The following is an 18,968-nucleotide window of genomic DNA, read 5'->3' as shown; positions in this document are numbered from 1 at the left end:
CAGCAAGGAGAACCCTCACCCACTTCTCAAGCTTTGGGAGCGGCCTTGGCTTCTTCAGTTCCTCAGGGGAAATATTCACCTTAAGCTCTAATAGGGTCACACACTTAACGGTTTAGAGCTTGCTACATCTCTGTCCTTCTTAATATATAAATCAAAACCACAAGTAACATTGTTAAAGAAAATTTCTTACATACCACTAGATGCTTGTCTACTCCAGGTTTGTTTCCAATTGTTCTGTTGCTTCAGTTCTATCTTCAAAATAAAGCTAGAAGTTAAGTAAAATCAAGAGTTAGCACAACCTACGTTTATTTGTTTCTAAGGCACTATCATTTTAAGTTGAATTACCTACAGAAACTGCAGCTTAATGCTTAAATCTTAGTGATTGCCAGTGTTTAAAAGGCAAATATTTAACGATGTTCCTCCTGTGGCAGTTTCAGTTAGAAAACATTTTAGTGGATGCATTATAACAGTCAGGAAAAGTGAGATATTCTGACCCTTTGATTTTAATCCTCGCCATTGAATCTTAGGGGATTTGACCCAGGAGATGTTTGGAACTTGTCATTAGCTAGTTCTGCTAACGCTTTAAGCAGTTAGTAATTGTAGTCAGAATGATCAAAAGTATTTATAAAAATTAGATTTAAATATAATAGATATATCATAATTTTCTCATGATTTGCTAAATCAAAGATGACACAATGGTGTCCAGCAAGTGGATTTCAGGCCAGCTGTGAGACACTGGTCCCCAAAATCCTCTAGGCAGGCGGGCAGTAGCTTGGGACTTAGGGACTGGTCTCCTGACACCCATCATCTATCTGTGCAGCACCAGCGAAGCCAGGCACAGAATGCTTGGGTCAGCGTATGACTGACAAAGGACCCATGGAGCTGCTGGGAAAGTTTGTCTTCCAGGTGTTCAAGAATACAACAAGCAGTCTGAGGTCATATTGGGTAGTAGGGGATGGGAAGCGGAGAAGAAGGCCTGCAAGAAATACTATCACAAAAAAATTCACAAATCAATAAAACTTGGTATGGACAAAATAATTAGTAAATGAACCAAAGCACGGATGTTCATAGGAAAGAAAAGATACTAACAAATTTCATGTCAATAAAACCAAAATTAAAGTGGAAAAAAGTAGAAGTAGTTTAACTGCTTTTTAAACAGTTGATCGAGGAATTAAACTGACTTAAAAGTGTTAGATGAAGTAAAAACTTCCTTGATCTATTTCATCTTCATTGATAGAATTATGGTTGGAATGTTTGCATTCATAAAGAAGAGTTAGAATGTTCGAGGGAATCAAAATCGTGTCAAAATGGGGAGTAGAGGATCCACTGACCATTCAGTGACACCTGTAAGATGGGCAAGAGTTAAGGGACAAGGTCCCCCACCCTTCCCCACCAGCACCTCTACTGAAGACGCATGGACCTTATTCTAATATCTCAGTCCAGTAAGCGGTGCAAACAATGAATCTCATCAATTCTTCTCTTCCTTTGAATGATTCTTAATGTTGTTCATAAAATAAGTCTAATGTTTGAATCCCTACTCCCATTTTAACTGTTCTTAGGCTCAGGTTCTAGAGTCTCTTAACCCATGATTCTCATCTGTCTGTCAAATCACCACACCCAAGCAGAAGAAAAGACAGTTAATTTATACCCACAATACATGCGCACAATATATTCAATATACCCCTGTCTCCTACTCCCCATTCACCCATTGTTTCATAAAGCCCAGGGTGGGGTGGGTAAGAACAAGACACAAGATAAATAAAAATAGATGGGTAGTGGGTATATAAGAGAGAATGAGCAGGGAGAAAATGGAGATACCCAGTACCATTATTTTTTTTTAAACCCAATAACAAGAACAAAGAAATAAAAATATTTGTTTGCACATATTTTTTATTCACCATGACTTTTCCCTACTCTTCATTTATATTCTAAAACAAAGCACTTTATTTCACTGGGATTTTCATAATGAAAGATCTTTTTTTGAAATGGGAACTGCAAATGTGGATTCTGCAACAATAACCACAATGTTTATAGACATAATGATAATGACTCCCATCCTACTACTTTCATACAGGGTAATAAAGTAGAACTAAAATTTTGCATGTGTCTTTATCCTTACATTTTGTACTGTTTACTGTCTTTTAGACATATTGTTTTATGAACACTGGACTCCAGTACAGTGCCTGCCTGGCACTTAAAAGTGGTCAGCAATCATTTAATAAGTAAGTGAATGAATGATGTCCATACAAGCTGGACACTACTGACATTCATCATTTTATTTTTGGTGAGTATATTGTGGGTTTATATTTACTCACACAGATTGGTAAACAAGAGAAAATAGCTTCAAATTTAGATGAAGACCCCCTTTGCTTCTTGATATAATTTCTTTATCTTGTTTAGAAGATAGTTTAAAAGTGCTTGTTCGCAGTATTTTTTAATGTCAAGTGACTCAAAATGAAGAAGTCTCAGTTCAAGGCCTCTTTTTTTTTTTTTTTTTTTTAAGTATTACCCAAAAGGAAGTATGAGGTAAATTGCGTAAACTTATAGTACCACAGAAATGAAACTTAAAGCAGGAAGAAACATGCCATCGATGTACTGGATGGGAACACATGTGTCATGTGAATAGACATGACAAAAACAGCTCTCCTTAAATTACTTTTAGCAATAGTGATCACATTCATTTTAATATTGCCAGATTATTTCAAGACACCAAAAGGTGAGTATGTAATTATAATTTATCTTTTCTTTTTCTAATTTTTAAAAATTATGACAGCTAATGGTTACAGGAAATGTCTTCATTTGGATACATGCTGCTTGGGGGGGAAGATCTCTGTCTGAAAAACTAATAAAATGAGATTGCTATTTCAGTTGACTGTTACATAGCATAACCTTATTCACAGCACTTAATTATTGTGGTCTACAATAATGAACTGAAAAAAATATTTAAAATCTGTAGTCTAAATTTCACACGAGTTTACAATAATCTCATCACATGATTTTGCTCTTTGAAACAGTTCCCTTCAAAAACAGTTTTAAGTATGCTTTTATATTCTGGAATTCTTTTATTAAGAAAATAACATTTCTTATGTTAAAAATGCTTGAATTCCCTCCATCATAACTATTTCACATAATAACTTACTATTGCTTTTTGAAAAACAAGAGTATTTAGATATTTTCAAACTACAATTAGAGTAAGATGGATCCAAATTTAAGCAGGGGTATGCGTGTGAATATTTGTAACTAGAGAAAAATGGCACAAAATGAACTCTGGATATTTCAGAGTATTGTGATATGATTGCTGGAACCTAGGGTAGGAAAATAAATAGATGTAAATTTAAACTATTTTTATATTTCAGTAAAAGATTTGAAAATATATTAATGTGATTGTTTGGATTACAGTTGTGCTCCCTGGTATTTACAAGAAGAAAAAGTAAAAAGAAAATGCTGTATTCTATCATTAAAAAGTTATATGAACTTGATTAAAATTAGGGAAAACCTTATATTTGATGACTTGCTGCAATAATCATTGTTGCATATACATAATGCTAAATGACTAGGTAACACTGTCTTTGCTAATTACATTTGATGCCATATTGCAATGAATATTTAATGTTGCATATACATAATGCTAAGTAGCCAGATAAAAATATTTTTGGTAAATAAACACCATGATTGCACAATTTCGTATACGATTGAGTTTTTCAAATTTCTCTTGTTTTTTCTGGCATTATGTCACTTAGATTAAACAATTATTGCACATATTTTCAATTCTTTATTTCACTGAGTGAAAATATAAAGTGAACAGTTAGAATGGGACTTCAATTTTTAAACTATTGTGGGCTGAGAGTAAGCTCATTTAATAGTCAGGCAGGTCATACAGATATACCTAGCACCTCTACAAATCAGATTGGATCTATTGAAAATCAGGTAATCAACCTAAAAAAGATTTAAGAAACTATTTGCTAACTACTGGTTAGTGTTTATGAAAACTGGTGACTCCCATGGTTGGTAATAATTTTTGTTCTCTTAGCTCTCCGTACTACCTTTTCTGCCTTAAAATAGCCATTTCTCAGACTTAAAATAGCCATTTCTCTTTTCCTGTTTCAAGAACAGTATACATGTCCTTGGACTTTTTGGGGTGATAAACTTATTTGGGAATTTTGTTTCAAAGGAAACCTCCTTCGGGCCTACAAACAAACATGTTTAAAAACCACCATCTTATCTTGATGTCACTTTATGGTAGAAGGAATTTTGCACAGAGCCACCATAAACAAAAAGTTGATTATTAGGCAAAATGTTTTACACATGTAATAATAATGCTTTTTATTTATTTATTCTTATAATGATTTATGGATCACCAGGAATAAGTTCATATCACTTCATTTTATTCAGTACTGTGTCAATTAAACTAAGAGCACATAATTGTTTTGCTTTTCTTTAAGTAATTTTTAAATCACAATAATAGCTGCCTTATGACATGAGTTGATTTGTTAACCAGTATATTTTATAAAATAAAGTATTTGGTAAAATTACTTAGATGATAAGCTTAGAGTGTTCTAGAAGTGTTAAAATTAACCTTGAGATTCTCCTGTATAGTCTCACCCTCCCTATCAGTTACTCATGTATTTTTTCCTTTTTTTTAAGTTCTAGTCACTTTAATTTCTAAGATAAATATTATAAATGATTTTTACTTATAAATTATTCACTGATACCCTGTCTTTGACACGTCAAATGAATTCAAAAGGAATCTTAATGAGGAGTAATGTATTCAAGAAGTCTAATAGATTTGATTTCAAAATAATAAACCCTCTTAAGGCCCGTGTTAAAAATAGATCACTATATTTGATCATTTTTCATCAAGCATGTATCCGAGTCTCTGAATAATCATTACTTGGAATATTCAATTATCATAATTACACAGTATTAGCTATTTAGTCTAAATTTACTAACGAAGAGAAACGTCTTCAATGGTGTTTGGGAGTTTTAATGAGTTTGCATTGGGTGTGCACTGGCAAGAGAGCTTATTCTAATACTTTCAGTTTATTTGAAAGGCAGCTCATCATCCTAAGATACAGTAGTTAATGTAATGATTTGATATACTTATAGTACATGCAGATAATGGAGATATAAAAGGGAATGGATATATTTTGATTCAATTAAGGGATCTGAGTTTCACTGAACAAGAGACTATCAACCTGCTTTTGTTGGACTTACAGTGTTTAAGAGAGGAGACCTAGTTAACGCATATAAATCTCAGTGATCTTTTATTTATTTATTTTTTCACTTGAAAAGTGTCTGCCTATACTAGGAACCCGGGGCTATAAAAATGAAAGGCAATTCTACTTTCACAGAGTTTTCAGTCAGGGGAAACACTGACTGGTAAATAATTAAATATGATACTGTAATTACTAAAATAGCAATGTAAAAAGGTGCAATGGGAATGTTCCTAGGCCTGACTGGGGAAGACGGTCCTTCCATTTTTATTGCAAAGAGAAATAACTGTCAGAGTTCTACTGATCACCTAATATTTCTTCTTACCTGCTTGCAGAAGCACTTTCTAAGAAAAGCAATTACTATTGATTTTCAAATAAAATGTACTCATATAAATATCTCAGAAATTCTTGAAAGCAGGAACTATAGTGAGTTATGCAAGTGTATTCCTGATGATTTGTGGCAACGTAGGACAGGAATAGTACAGGTGAAAACACCACCAACGTAATTTTATCAAGCTGTTTTGACTTCCTTGCTTACTTTGAAGAGTCTAACTGACATAAACTATGTTTACCAGCTTTCATTTCCCCTTCCATTTTACACTTTCTGATGGGAAACAGTAGTATAATGAGCAGTGAAATTGAAGCACACAAAGGATAAAGGAACTTTAATTACTTATGAATTAAATCCTAAAGTATATGAGCATTTGTACACATTACTTATGTCTATAGTATAAAAAACAGTGTTATTAAGGGTGACTACAATAAATTTGCCTGAAAGTGTTATCCTAGTTCTCAAAAATGGGCACTTTATTTTCCTCATATTGACTGGCTCATTAAAAATTTACTGAGTAATAAGGTTTAAGACATAGTTTTATGACTATTTTAATTTTTTTAATTTAACAAATACTTATACATGTACTAGGCACTATAACAAGTACTTTTATGCATAATTCATTTAAACTCATTAAATATTTTAACTTATTCATGGTTAGGCATCATTCTCAACAGACTATTCTGAAAATGTTCAGAAAGAAGGAATATAACTACATGTATTGTCTGAAATAATCCATGTTTCTTCCAAGTTCCCTGACAACTTTGTTGTAAGATTTTCTTTCTTACTGAATATTCTGAATCTTTAGTTTAGAATGGCTACAAATGGACACAAAATTTTTACATACATATTTTAGACAATGTGTTGGCAAAAATATATATATGTATACTGCATAGCATAATGTTTTTCACTGCTTTGGCAGAACTGGCCTTTTCTCCCATCTATTAGGTTCCGATACCAGCAAGCCTTGCTTAGGCTGCTTTCTATTTGTCTCATTGCAGTGGCAGATAAATGCTCTCTCTCCACATCGGCTTTATTTTTACAGAAAAAGTGACTTTCTCTAAAACCTTAATATGGTAAGCTGTCTCCCCTTTACACTGCTTTGTTTCTTTTCCTCATAACACTTATCACCTATAGAATTTACTTATTGATTGTGTATATTTTTTTGTTGCCTGATTTATCCAAATAGAATGTAAACTTGATAAAACTGAGGTTTTGTCTGCTTTGCTCATATTTCACGCACTTAGTACCTGTCACATTAGGCGGCACTCAATGAGTATTTGTTGAGTGAATTTTCTGAGTCATATTGCAAAGTAAAACATTCTTGAAGGAAGCATTTCTCATCTGATCCTTGCAACCGTCTTTTGATTTAGGCAGGCCAGGCATTATTATCCTCCTCTTACATTTTTGAAATGCAAAATGTCATCACAAACCTGGAACTTTTAGGTTGTGCAGCCTGTGAAATCTATTTTGCAGAATTTTTTACTTAAAAGATCTGTGTCTCTTTACCTTGAGTCATTTTCCTACCACTTTCTTTTTCCCCATGGAGAATTTCATAGTGTACAGTGCCTTTCCTTGTTTGGCAAGTAAAACCAGCAGTCTCTTTCTTCTGTTCCAAACCTGCCATTTATGTACTGCTACTAAGTAATCCAAAACTTTGCCCCTTGCCCCCAGAAAATATTTTAAATTGTCTTCCCCAAATGTTCTATGAGCAAATCCATATCCTTTCTAGACTCTCCTGTTCCTGATCTGGTTAACACCATGGATGTATCATCCATACGCAATGTATTTTTCTACCCTTTCCCACTCAGTATTACTAGAGAAGCATCAACAATTGGACCCAAAATAGAAATATAATTGTTTGAGGTTTTGCTACTGAAATTGATACTCTTTTGAGTCTATGCCTGTTGTCAACAGAGGCGGACCTGTGACTAAATGAAAACAACATCTGTTAACCAATGTCTCTGCAAATCAGACAGCGAAACCATAAACTATTTCCTATCCTGGTAGCTAATATTTTTAAATTTCTGAGTTATGCTACAGAATATCCAAGAATGATGAAAGATCTTTGGAAACAATGGCAATGTTTTATTTTTTGGCTATTTTTTTAAAGGAATAATTTGCAATAAAATGGAAAGATCTTAAATGTTCAGTTTCATGAATTTTGACAATTGTATACACCGATATAACTACCACCCCATACAAGATACAGATTTTCATCACTCCCAGAAAGATTCCTCCTGCCCTTTCCTGTCAAATCTCTGCCCACCCCAAAGGCAGCTTTCTGACCAGTGGCACCATAGTTTAGTTTTGTGCCTCCTTATGCTTCATATCAATGGAATCATCACACGGTATCTATTTTTGTCTGGCTTGTTTAGCTTAGAGTAATGTTTTTGAGATTCATCCATTGAGTGCATCAATAGTTCCTTTCTTTTTATTGCTAAGTAGTCCACTGTAGCAATACACCACATTTGTCCATTTAGCCACTGGGCTGTTTCTAGTTCTTGGCTATTATACATATGCTGCTATGAATATTCTTGTACAAGTCTTTGTATGAACATAGGTTTCCATTTCTATCAGGTAACTACCTACGAGTGAAATAGCTGAGTATATTTAATTTTGTAAGACACTACCAAGTACTTCTCCAAAATGACTGCACTAGCTGTATTTCTAGTGGCAAAAATTTCTTATATTCCCTAGTTTACATTTAATATCCTGAAACAACAATTTCGAAAGTGTATTGTCTGAAATAACACATGCTTCTTCCAAAGTTCCCTGACAACTACTTAACAAAGGAATACCTAGGTATTGGGAAAATATGACTTGACATATAGTAGTTTCTGGAGCTTTTCTTGTCTGTCAAATATTGAAGGTTTATTATAAATTCTCTTATTTCTGGAGGTCGACAGAAGGTTGAGACTTCTGTTCTTGTAGTCATACCTTGAAAAACACTGCTAGCACAAAAAATATAAAATGTGAGATAAAACATTAAAAACTTAAAAAAAAACATATAATTGAACTGATCAGAAAACTTCTCGAAGGGGGAAAATGACTAGAAATTACACGTCCAGATGGATAAGCAACAGTGAACAAATTGGTCACTTCAGGAGCATCGGCCTATTCCTGGTGGCCTTGAGTCTCAGTATCTTTGGGCTGTATGAGAGAGACGGAAGCCAAAGCTAAGATGTGGACACAAAGAGGTGACTAAACTTGGCTATGAAAGCTGCCATGAAAATTCATGGACAGGTATTTGTGTGAACATGTTTTAATTTCTCTTGCGTAAATTCCAAGGAGTAGAATTGTCAGGTCATGTGGCAAGTATTATATATATTTAATTTTTTAAAAAAATTTGTGTTCCAAAGTGGTTGTACTATTTTACATTCCCACAAGCAATGTATTAGAATTATAGTTTATAGCAGCATTATTCAAAATAGCAAAAAACAGAAACAACCCAAATGCTCTCTGTCAGAAGAATAAATAAATTGTGGTATATTTATTCAAATGAATACCACAAATAATTAGCTACAGCTATACGCAGTAATATGTCTAAAACATATTAAGCAAAAAAAGCAAGGCATAGATGAATACTTACAGTATATTCTGTATATATGTATATATTTCTGAACTATGCTAAATGAAACAATGTTATTTAGGAATATATACATTTTGGAAACACTCTAAGATAAAGCAAAGGGGTGATAAACACAAAATTCATGATAGTGGTTAACCTCTGGAAAAGAAGGAGTATGTAGGAATGGGAAGGAACCAAGTGTTTCAAAGATGTTGCTAATATCCTGTTTCTTAATCTGTGTGCTAGATACATGGTGTTTATTTTGATTATTCCTTAACCAGCACAATACATTTTATATATGCTTATATATGATATATGTTTATAATAAAAGTTAAAAAGAAAATAAAGATAGTTCATGTTTCTTTAGTCTTACTCATTGCTATTCTTAAAAACCAAAATAATTGACTCGGACATTTGTCCTACACTGTGATGTATTTTCTTAATTCCATTTAGTATTCCATATATATAGAATACTGTACCTTGAGAGATTGCCACCTTAGTGCTGGAGTAATTCTGAAATGTGTTTCTGTCTCTGGGAGCGAGACTTTAGATATCTGACTCTCAGCAATATTAATAGCAGTAGTTAAATTCATAAATACTTGTTTATAGAGATAAGAATATAGCCAACCTGATACCAAAAATGATTGAGTAGAATTCAATTATTTCTTGAAAGTATACCAGGAAAGGATATGGACTCTATTTCTTTTCCAATTGAATTGTTTAAAACTAAGGTTTAAAAACTATCATAAAATGACCTTATAGCTAAATAGAAAGGATATATTATCAATTCTAGAGAGCCCAGTTGGTTACTTATAGGATAAGACTGCAATATTGACAGTAAAAATTTCTCTATCTCCCTTCTAGGTCATATCATAGGACTATAAATTCAAAAAGTTGAAAATTTCATAAGATGAAAAATTCCAGTGAGAAAAATGGAAAGATGGCAAGAAAAAAGTTTTTCATGTGCTTTCATAATATAAAAAAGCTCATAGAGTTCAATCAGATGGTGCATTTCTGTCTCCCTCTTGGGACGTCATTATTGAAGACAATCTTTTTTAAGATTAGTTATTATTTTATTACAACTGTGTTTATAGATATAGTAAGACTTTATAAAACTGTGTATTTGAGTACAATACCATCTCCCCACCAAAAACCTTTATAGTAACTCAAGTATGAAATGTGTTTATAGCTGGAAATCACATATGAATTATTTTAGAAGCAATTTCAAATGTAGAGGGTAATGAACCTTTAATTTATTAACTGAAAATAAAATCAGTAATGAACCATGTATGGAATTACTATTAAGTATAAATTCTACAAGTAAAAAAAATGCTTTAATATAATTTAATAGCTTGATTTTCTTTGAAGTTTGAACCAAGATGTACGACTAGAAGTGGTCATTCTAAAAAATGGAGTAATTCTATTATTGTGCTTCACATTATTTAGAAAATTTAAAAAATATGTTTGCCCTATACGATTATATGAGAAATGGCACAGAAAGACACATAAAGGTGGAATTGAGCATGTTGGTTATTTTCTTGTACTAGCAAATAACTGTCTGACTGGAAATACCTGAAAGAGAGGTTACCTATTCCTTAATTGATCATTACTGTTAAATAGGGATTCCCGATTTTTATATCGTGAGCTTTAATTACTTGTGTAAACTAAATCACAGATAATTCTAACCTAAATGAAGGATAAATTTTTAATTTTTACTTTGGAATATGGGTTTGCATTTTAAATAATATACATTTGTACAAATTTCAACAGTGTTTTCATATGCACAATACAACCTGACGCTACTATAGACCCATGAAGTTCGTAGGATCTAGAGTTATTGTCTCTATTTTGCTGATGAGAAGATGAGAGTCACGGACATTAAGTAAATTGTCCATGTTTCTTGGCAGATATAGCACTAGTCTTTGTCTTTTGAACTCCTGTATTCTTTCTATTATACCATCATTTCCATATTTGATGTTTGTCTTCAGACAAAAATAAAAATTATGTTACCCTATTAAATTTCATCTTTGGAGGTTCAGGTAGGTTGAATAATGTCCACCCTAGGATATTAGGTGCTAATCCCTAGATTCTATACATATGACCTTGTAAGGAAAAAGGTTTCTGTACAGATGTGATTAAGTTAAGAATCTTCAGATGGGGAAACTATCTTGCGTTATTTAGTGGGCCCTACATCCAATCACAGGTGTCCTTATAAAAGGGAGGCAGAGGGTGATCTGACAGAGACAGAAGAGTACAAGACAGAGACGCAGAGGAGAAGGCAATGTGACCACAGAAGCTGAGTTTGGAGTGATCTAGCCACAAGCCAAGGAATGCCAGCAGCCACAGAAAGGTGGAAGAGGGGGAAGGAATGGATTCCGCCCTAGGGCCTTCAGAAGGAGCGTGGTCCTGTGGACGCCTCGATTTCAGACCAGTAAAACTGGTATTGAATTTCTGGCCTCCAGAACTTTAAAAAAATGAATTTCTTGTTTTAAGCCACCAAGGTTGTAGTAAATTGTTACAGCAGCCTTTGGAAACTCATACAGATACTGTTCAAGTTTTCCTTTCCTTATTCAACTCCATGGAATTGACTTGAATCTCTATTTTAGAACAGATGAATTCAGAGGAACCTAAGGTTTGTCCATTAAAACCTTCCCAGAAGAGAGAATGTTTAAAACACTAGAGTTTTCAAGCACTTCTCTATAAGGACTTCTGTTCCCTGAAAATTAATAGAGAATGTTGTCAAATTTTTAAAAGAAATATTTAAATGGAGTAGATATTGTTAATTCATGGAAAACAAAGTCGTGTCACTGATAAGCTGGAATGACAAAGAATCCAAAGAATCTGCCTAAGAAAAACTGGAAGCTTATTGTATATTTATTTGAGTGCCCAAACCTCAAAATTTCCTAGTAATGCAAGTTTTGTTTTGTTGTTTTTCCTTCGTAGGACACATGCTGGAGCTATCATGTCTGGAAGTGCATTTACAACCTAATCTCACCTATTCACTCTCCTCAAATTTTTCTTTCGTGACTTTTCTGCAACCAGTAAGGGAAACTCAGACTATAATGGGAATCTTTTTAAATCACTCCAACTTTCAAAACTTCACCAGGATTTGCCAAGACATCATAAGTGAATTTAAAATGTGTTCCTTATGTTTGGTTTGTGAGTCCAAAGGAAATGTGGATTTGATTTCTCAGGAACGAACCTCAGAAGGTAAATGCAAAGGGAAAGTGAGAATAAAATGTATTAAGGACAAATGACCTTATTCTGTTAAAAAGTATTTAAAAATATGTTCCAAAGTTCAGTTTAGTGGCATTGGAGCACTCAGTGGGGTAGTTTTTGATGAGTGACTTGCAAGCCTTTGGGATATTACTCGTCACTGGTTTGCTTTGAGTTATCAAAAGCAAAACATCTATTCTTCAAATCCATCAAAATGCCACTGTAATTCACATACGTTTGAGTTAAAGGATTATTTAACACAATGTAAACACAGTGCATTGACAAGTTATCCCAGTCGTTATGGCTGTGTAACAAATCACTCCAAAACTCAGTGGCTTAAAAAAAACAGCAGTCATTTTATTACTTCTGTTTTTTTGTTTGCTTGTTTGTTTTTTTGGTGGGTCAGGGATTTAGAATGGGCCTAACTAAGCATTTCTAGCTTGGAGTGTTCCAGATTGTTGGAGTTAGACAGTGACTGGGGCTCAAGCAGAGGCGGGTTGGAGCAGCTAAAGGCAGGTGGGCATTTCTCTCTCTTCAGTTTTTCTCAGAACTTTTCTATGTGGTCTTTCCACTTGGGCTAGTTTGGGCTTCCACAGCATGATGGCCTTAAGTTGTTGAACTGTTGCATAATGGAGCAAGGCTCCCACATTATGTCCCAAAGAACAAGGTGGAAATTGCTTCACCTTTTCTGGCCTCACCATGCAATGTCACTTCCTCTGCATTTATTGGTTACAAGCAAGTCACAAACACTCCCACCCAGATTTAAAGGGAAAGGTATTAGACTCTACCTATTTACGGTGTAATGGCAACATTTCAGGTTAACGTGTGTGTTATGGGTTAAATTATATTGAAGTCCTAACATCCAGTATCAGATGTGACATTACTTGGAAATAATTATTGCAGATATAATTAGTTAAAATGAGGTCATTAGGGTGGGCTGTTTTCCCATATGACTGGTGTCCTCATGGAAAGGGGAAACTTGGACACAGACATGCACACAGGGAGAACACCATGTGAAGATGGAGGCAGAGGTCAGGGTGATGCTTCTACAAGCCAAGGAAGGTCAGAGATTGCCAGCAAACCTGCAGACCCCAAGGGAGAGGCCTGGAACAGAGCTTACCCTCAGAAGGAAGCAATCACACTAATACCTTAATCTCAAAAGTCTAGCCTCTAGAACTGTAAGACATTTCTGTTGCTTAATTCACCCAGTTTACGGTACTTTGTGATGGCAGCCTTAGCAACCTAGTGTAATGTGGGATGAGAAATATTATTGTGACAATTTTGGAAAATAAGATCTGTTCCACAAGTCATCAGGGAAATCTCTGTGTTTTCTTAGAGATGCTCTGAGTCTATTACAACCCTGCTGTCACCTGGTTTTCACAATCTTACAAATGTAAGCCCTTCAATCATTATTTTTAGTGCAGGTAACTTCGTGTTACTACTTTTTTGTATAGGAAGGGGGAACTTTAGTTTTGAATTGTACATGTTTCTTACTATGTATCACTATTTTGCAAATAACATCTTCATAATCTCTTTCTAGTTCTTATCATGAGCGGATCAATGGAAGCCAAGACAAATGATTTTCGTTCTCCTTGTCAACATTTTAACTTCACTGTAGATCCTACAGCTGACCACTTGGAAGAATATAATGTTACCTGCAATCTAAAAACCCGCACTAGAAGGTCAGCAAACATGGAGGAAGATCCAATCAAAGAAAAGTCTATAAACCATACTTGTAGAAGTACGAACTACACGAATAATTGTATACACATTTCTTTGCACCTAGAAATGGATGTAAAATGTAAGTTTTTAAGGAAACTAGAGGGAAAAGAGAAATTAAATAAGGGTGACCGCATTAACTTCACTGAAAGTCAAATAGTTGAAGAATTTTACTGATGGAATAATATGACTGCAAATGTTAGCACATCTATCTGTTTATTTTTCTTTCAAAATGTGCGTTTCATGGGGCCCAGCTGTACCTAGAGGCAGAAGAGGCATCTATGGGTTGTGATTTGAGGGGCACTAGAAGACCTTCTGCCCCAGAATAACTTTCGGACATGCCTATTAGCTGTGCTTGAAGTAATACTCTTACACTTAGGTATGAAAGGATGAGATTTATTTTAAAATGGTAAATATTCATGTACAGAGTGGTATGTTATTAAAACCTTACTTTGAATTGATTTAACATGTCCTCTCTTAGATATAAGAACCAGGCCTGGATTAAATGGGATTTTTGTTGTAAAACCACGAAGATAGGCAAGATAATAGATTAGGTACTTTGGGTCATTGGATGATCCTGGGGAAACGCAGGAGCCAGAAAGACAAAACTTACATCTATCTTAATTCTGTTTAAGGCCAATTAACTTCCTAGTCACCCTCTTCTGAATTACCATAGTCGATCCTTTCTACTAAGCTATGTGTCCTCACTTCACCCATAAATCCTACTCTTGAAGACCATTGTATGAGATAACCATTTAATGAGTGCCTGCTGTATGCCTACCAGTGTGCCAGGCATTGGGGACACAGAGCTAGACAAATGTAAAACAATCAAGTAAGTGCTTTCAGTGTGACAGGTGCTATAGTAGAGTAATTTGCTGTGTTCTTTGATATTCCAGACATACAGGAGCCTTTCAGATGGCTTTTGAATGCTTTTCAAACTTTAATTATTTTTGAGGGAACTATTTAAAAATATTAGGTTTATTTTAAAGCAAACACAAATACATAATATGTATGTATTTTAAAGTTATATGACTTCAAAGAAATTTCTTCTGTGAGTTAGTTTGCCCAGGGCCCTACAGCCTCTGCAATGAGGGGGTGTTTCAAGGTGTGTGTGTGTATGTGGGTCATGGGAGAGGATATGAGACAGTCTGAATAGAGGGGTCAAGTTCCTCTGGTACAGGAGTGAGGTTGGAAGGTAGGTTTTGGAAAGGCTGCATAGGGAAGGCAATTATGATGAATTCTGAAAGATAGAGAGGTGTGGATTACAGATACTAAAACATTTATTTCAATGTATATTTATGTACCCATTTAACTACTTTTTATATTTTCTAACACATAAAGGAAAACTAAGCATTTCCATTATTATGATTATAAAAGGATTAATTTTTGTGTTAATGGAAAAATCCATAAATTCCAGTGAGAGTGAAATGACAGTTAATTTTTGGGGGTCCATAATTCAGAAAGATGACAGTGGCCCACCAATATGTAGCCTTGTATTCTGGAAAATCTATATCCATTTTGCCATGCGTAGAAGATTCAAAAATTAATCATATTTTAGTCTGCTGTGCAAAGACTAATTTGATCTTCTTTGAAAGCCCTACCTGCCAGGGGGTGAAACTAAATGTAGTCCAATCTGGTAAACTTACTCTGAAACAATAATGTAAACTGTCTCTTTTTTCAGATTCATGTCTGTTTCCTCTTGTCCCTCTCCAAGATGGCTGCAGGGATGTAGGTGGGCAGCATGGGATGTGGGGAAACACACTCTTCTGTATTTGCCCTGGTGCTTTGGTGGTTGTACTGGTTGGCCTGGCCCCAACTGTGCACATTCGGATATTACAATATAAATTTGTTGAAAGCACGGTTCTTGTCTTACAGCTTGATCAATCAGTGCCCAGTGACACCTTGGTCATTGGGCCTGCCTTGGCTCTTGCTGGCTCTGCAACTATTTTATTTCAATTAACTGCATGCTTTTATTTTGCTGAGTGAGAAATGCAAATCTGGCAGCTGTATAGCATGGAATGATATTGGGGAAGCTGCATGCTTACATCCCAGCCAACTTTTACCTTTTTTCCACTTAGCCTCTTCTCTAAATAAATGTTGACTGCCTATTTCATGTACAACTGCCCATGGCGGGAAGTCCTGTGAAAGAAATACCCAGATCATGAGCCACAGGGGCAGTCATCTAGGGGTATGAACAAGTTATGTATCTTGCTAAGTTGCATAAGTGCTAGCTGTGGTTTGTGTGCAAGGAAAGGGTATGGAAGGTGGCTTAAAAAGTCAGTAGACAATTGTTCTTGGACATGATGAGGTAGCCCTCATTTAAGTCATTGATTCCTGGGTCAGCTGTCCAGTGTGTCTTTATGGGACCAAAGAAGACCATGCTAAGTTCTTGCTGGATGGTGACAACCCTTCCCATGTTGGCTCACTATTGTTTGAATGAACAAGTTTTTACCCATATCCTTATAAATTTAGGCTAGGGTAACTCTATGTTTAATTAATGTACACACTTGATCTGATCATTGCCATGAAAGCCCCTGAAGAAAGGGGGTATGGTTGTTCCTCTGGACTCTTATATGCCTCAGTCCAGCCCTTTCTCTTTGTCTTTCCTTTTCTTCCCCAGCCTCCTCATACTCACTGCATCATCGTTGATTTGAGGTTATCATTTTGGCTGCTTGGCCCAGGGCCAAAATTATTCATTACAAATGATTCTGGCTCTGATTCTGGTACTCTGCTATTGTGTGGTTTTAATCTAGTGATAGTAATGATCGGGAAACTAACATCAACATAACCTAAGTGAAATTAACCTTAGAATTTGGGAACTAAATGGATCTCTGGAAACCACTTGGTCAAGGTTCCTTCTTTAATACCCTCATTTAATACATCAGGAGAGCAAGTGACCCTGTAACAGTGATGTTAAAATGTATTTAGCTTCTGTTACTTCAGTACCCCACAGGAAATGCCTTGTGCCATCCCTTTCCCCTAGATTATGGAAATTCCTCTCTCTTCCAAGATTTTGGAGGTTTACACTCCCATTTGTCACCATTCTCTCTAGAATCATCCCCCACCTTTCTGCCCCCTCTGCTGGCTGAGGTGCTCTTCTTGCTGAATTTTGTTCTGCAATTGGCCCTGCCCTGCTTTCTTGAACTTCCCCCAAGTGCCAAAAAAAACAAGGCTGCCAAATGGAATTACAGCACAGGACAAAAGAGCAAATAACTTAAAATTAAAATGAGACATTTCCTGAAATTAGATTGCTCAGTTTCTTGGATAACCACAGCATAGGGAAGTGGTTGTGACCCCACCTTCCTCGGAGTTCTGTGTGCTCCTCCCAGTCTACCTAACCCTCTCTCCATCTTGCTGTTTTTCCTTCAACCCGTTCCCCACCACAACTTCAATTTTCCTTAATACAGGGCATTTTGCCTTGGTTTTGTTGAAACTTCTCTCATGTAGGTTGTGTGGTAGTGGGGCCTAGAGAGGGGTCTCAACTTCTCCCACCAAGGAGGTTTCGGGCCCGTTCATGTGTTCTTTCCTAGAGGTTGTCGTCCTCCTCAGCTCAAATTGTTCCTAGCCATTTAAAATAACATTTTTCAATGTTACATTAGAGTTCAGTAAAAAGATTAAGTTAAAAAAATCTAATAAAATATGTAAGAAATTATTTTTCCCTTGAAATGTTGCTGAATTTGCATATATATGTATATATATGTGTGTATATATACATACATATATATGTGTATATATATACGTATATATATATACATATATATATATATATATATATATATATATATATATATATATATATATATATATATATGTATATGTATATATATATTCAGCTTTCGAGTTAAGGGCAGAATATGTACTAGAACCCAGATATACCACCACACAGCCTCTTATCTGTTGAATCATTTAATTGTATTTTTATTCTTTTCAGATTTCTCTTGTTCCATGAGGATCACTTGGTATATTTTAGTAATGCTAGTTTTCATATTTTTGCTCATCCTTATTATCCACAAAATACTTGAAGACCATAGGCGAGTGCGGAGGTGGCAGAGTAAGTATTGAGAAATAAATACATCATTTGGGATACTCCATTTAGCTACAGATTCAATTCCTTTTTTTCAGTTCAATTTACCATTTACTAAGCACCTACTGTGTGCAACTGGCAATTCTAGGAGTATAAGCATAAGTAAGGCCCAGTGCCAGTGTTCCAGGACTTTCACACGTCCTTCTCCCATCCAGATAAGTGAATAGGAGGGAAAGAAAGGGCGGGTGCATCAAAAGGAGTTGATGGACTGGAGGCTGAGCAGAGACTTTCCGTGGAAGTGAGGGCAGAAGAGAAGAGAAGAATAGGGAGCGGTGATAGAGAACTTTAGAGTTGGAGATTTGGAGCAGACTGGCTCTAGGTAATGAGTGTGAGTGGGAGCCAATCTTTAATAAGTGTGAGTGTGTCAGTAGATTTTGGCTAGGCTGAGCTAAAATGCGTCATTGGAAATCAGGACAGTAGGGATGATATTAAAAATATTTAATAACTAAGACAACACCCAGTTGTCAGGATGGTCACTGACTGTCAATTAGTGGTGTGGCCCTACTGGTGTGTTCCCATGCATATACTAGCTGGATATCAGGCCTGATGGAAAGCAGTTGCTCTCTTAAAGACAAGAGAATGTGTCATTATGAGAATAGGCTTTGGAGACAGGTGGAATTATGTTAGAATCCTAGTACTACCAGTTACTAGTTACGTGATTTTTGAAAATGCTGCTTACTGTATGAGTGTCTCTTTTCCCTCTGATAAAACAAGGCTAATCACCATTACCACAGAGGGTTGAGGAAGGATTGAACTAGAGAGATTACCTAAGAAATTTAACACAGTGTCTAGTGCATAGTAATTCTCAATATAGGAGAGTAGTGTTGTGCTGTT

General features: G+C 35.3%; 1 protein-coding gene across 2 annotated transcripts in view; it reads left to right on the top strand.

Annotated features, from left to right (window-relative positions):
• The first annotated feature begins 2,550 nt into the window (after window positions 1–2,550).
• TMEM156 (transmembrane protein 156) overlaps window positions 2,551–18,968 on the top strand; it is a 29,442-nt gene continuing 13,024 nt past the window's right edge. The window contains exons 1-5 of one of the 2 annotated variants that reach the window (XM_074322385.1): window positions 2,586–2,716; window positions 6,546–6,620; window positions 12,059–12,325; window positions 13,872–14,132; window positions 17,982–18,101. In XM_074322385.1, coding sequence (XP_074178486.1) covers window positions 12,064–12,325; window positions 13,872–14,132; window positions 17,982–18,101 — 643 coding nt within the window. In that variant the 5' untranslated portion in view covers window positions 2,586–2,716; window positions 6,546–6,620; window positions 12,059–12,063. Of the gene's footprint in view, window positions 2,717–6,545; window positions 6,621–12,058; window positions 12,326–13,871; window positions 14,133–17,981; window positions 18,102–18,968 lie in introns of both variants that reach the window. The other variant, XM_074322378.1, reaches the window with a different exon arrangement.

This window comes from Rhinolophus sinicus, linkage group LG02, assembly GCF_036562045.2.
Source record: "Rhinolophus sinicus isolate RSC01 linkage group LG02, ASM3656204v1, whole genome shotgun sequence".
Classification (NCBI taxonomy): domain Eukaryota; kingdom Metazoa; phylum Chordata; class Mammalia; order Chiroptera; family Rhinolophidae; genus Rhinolophus; species Rhinolophus sinicus.
Note: the sequence above shows the minus strand (reverse complement) of the source record. Positions and strands in the feature narration are given on the sequence as shown.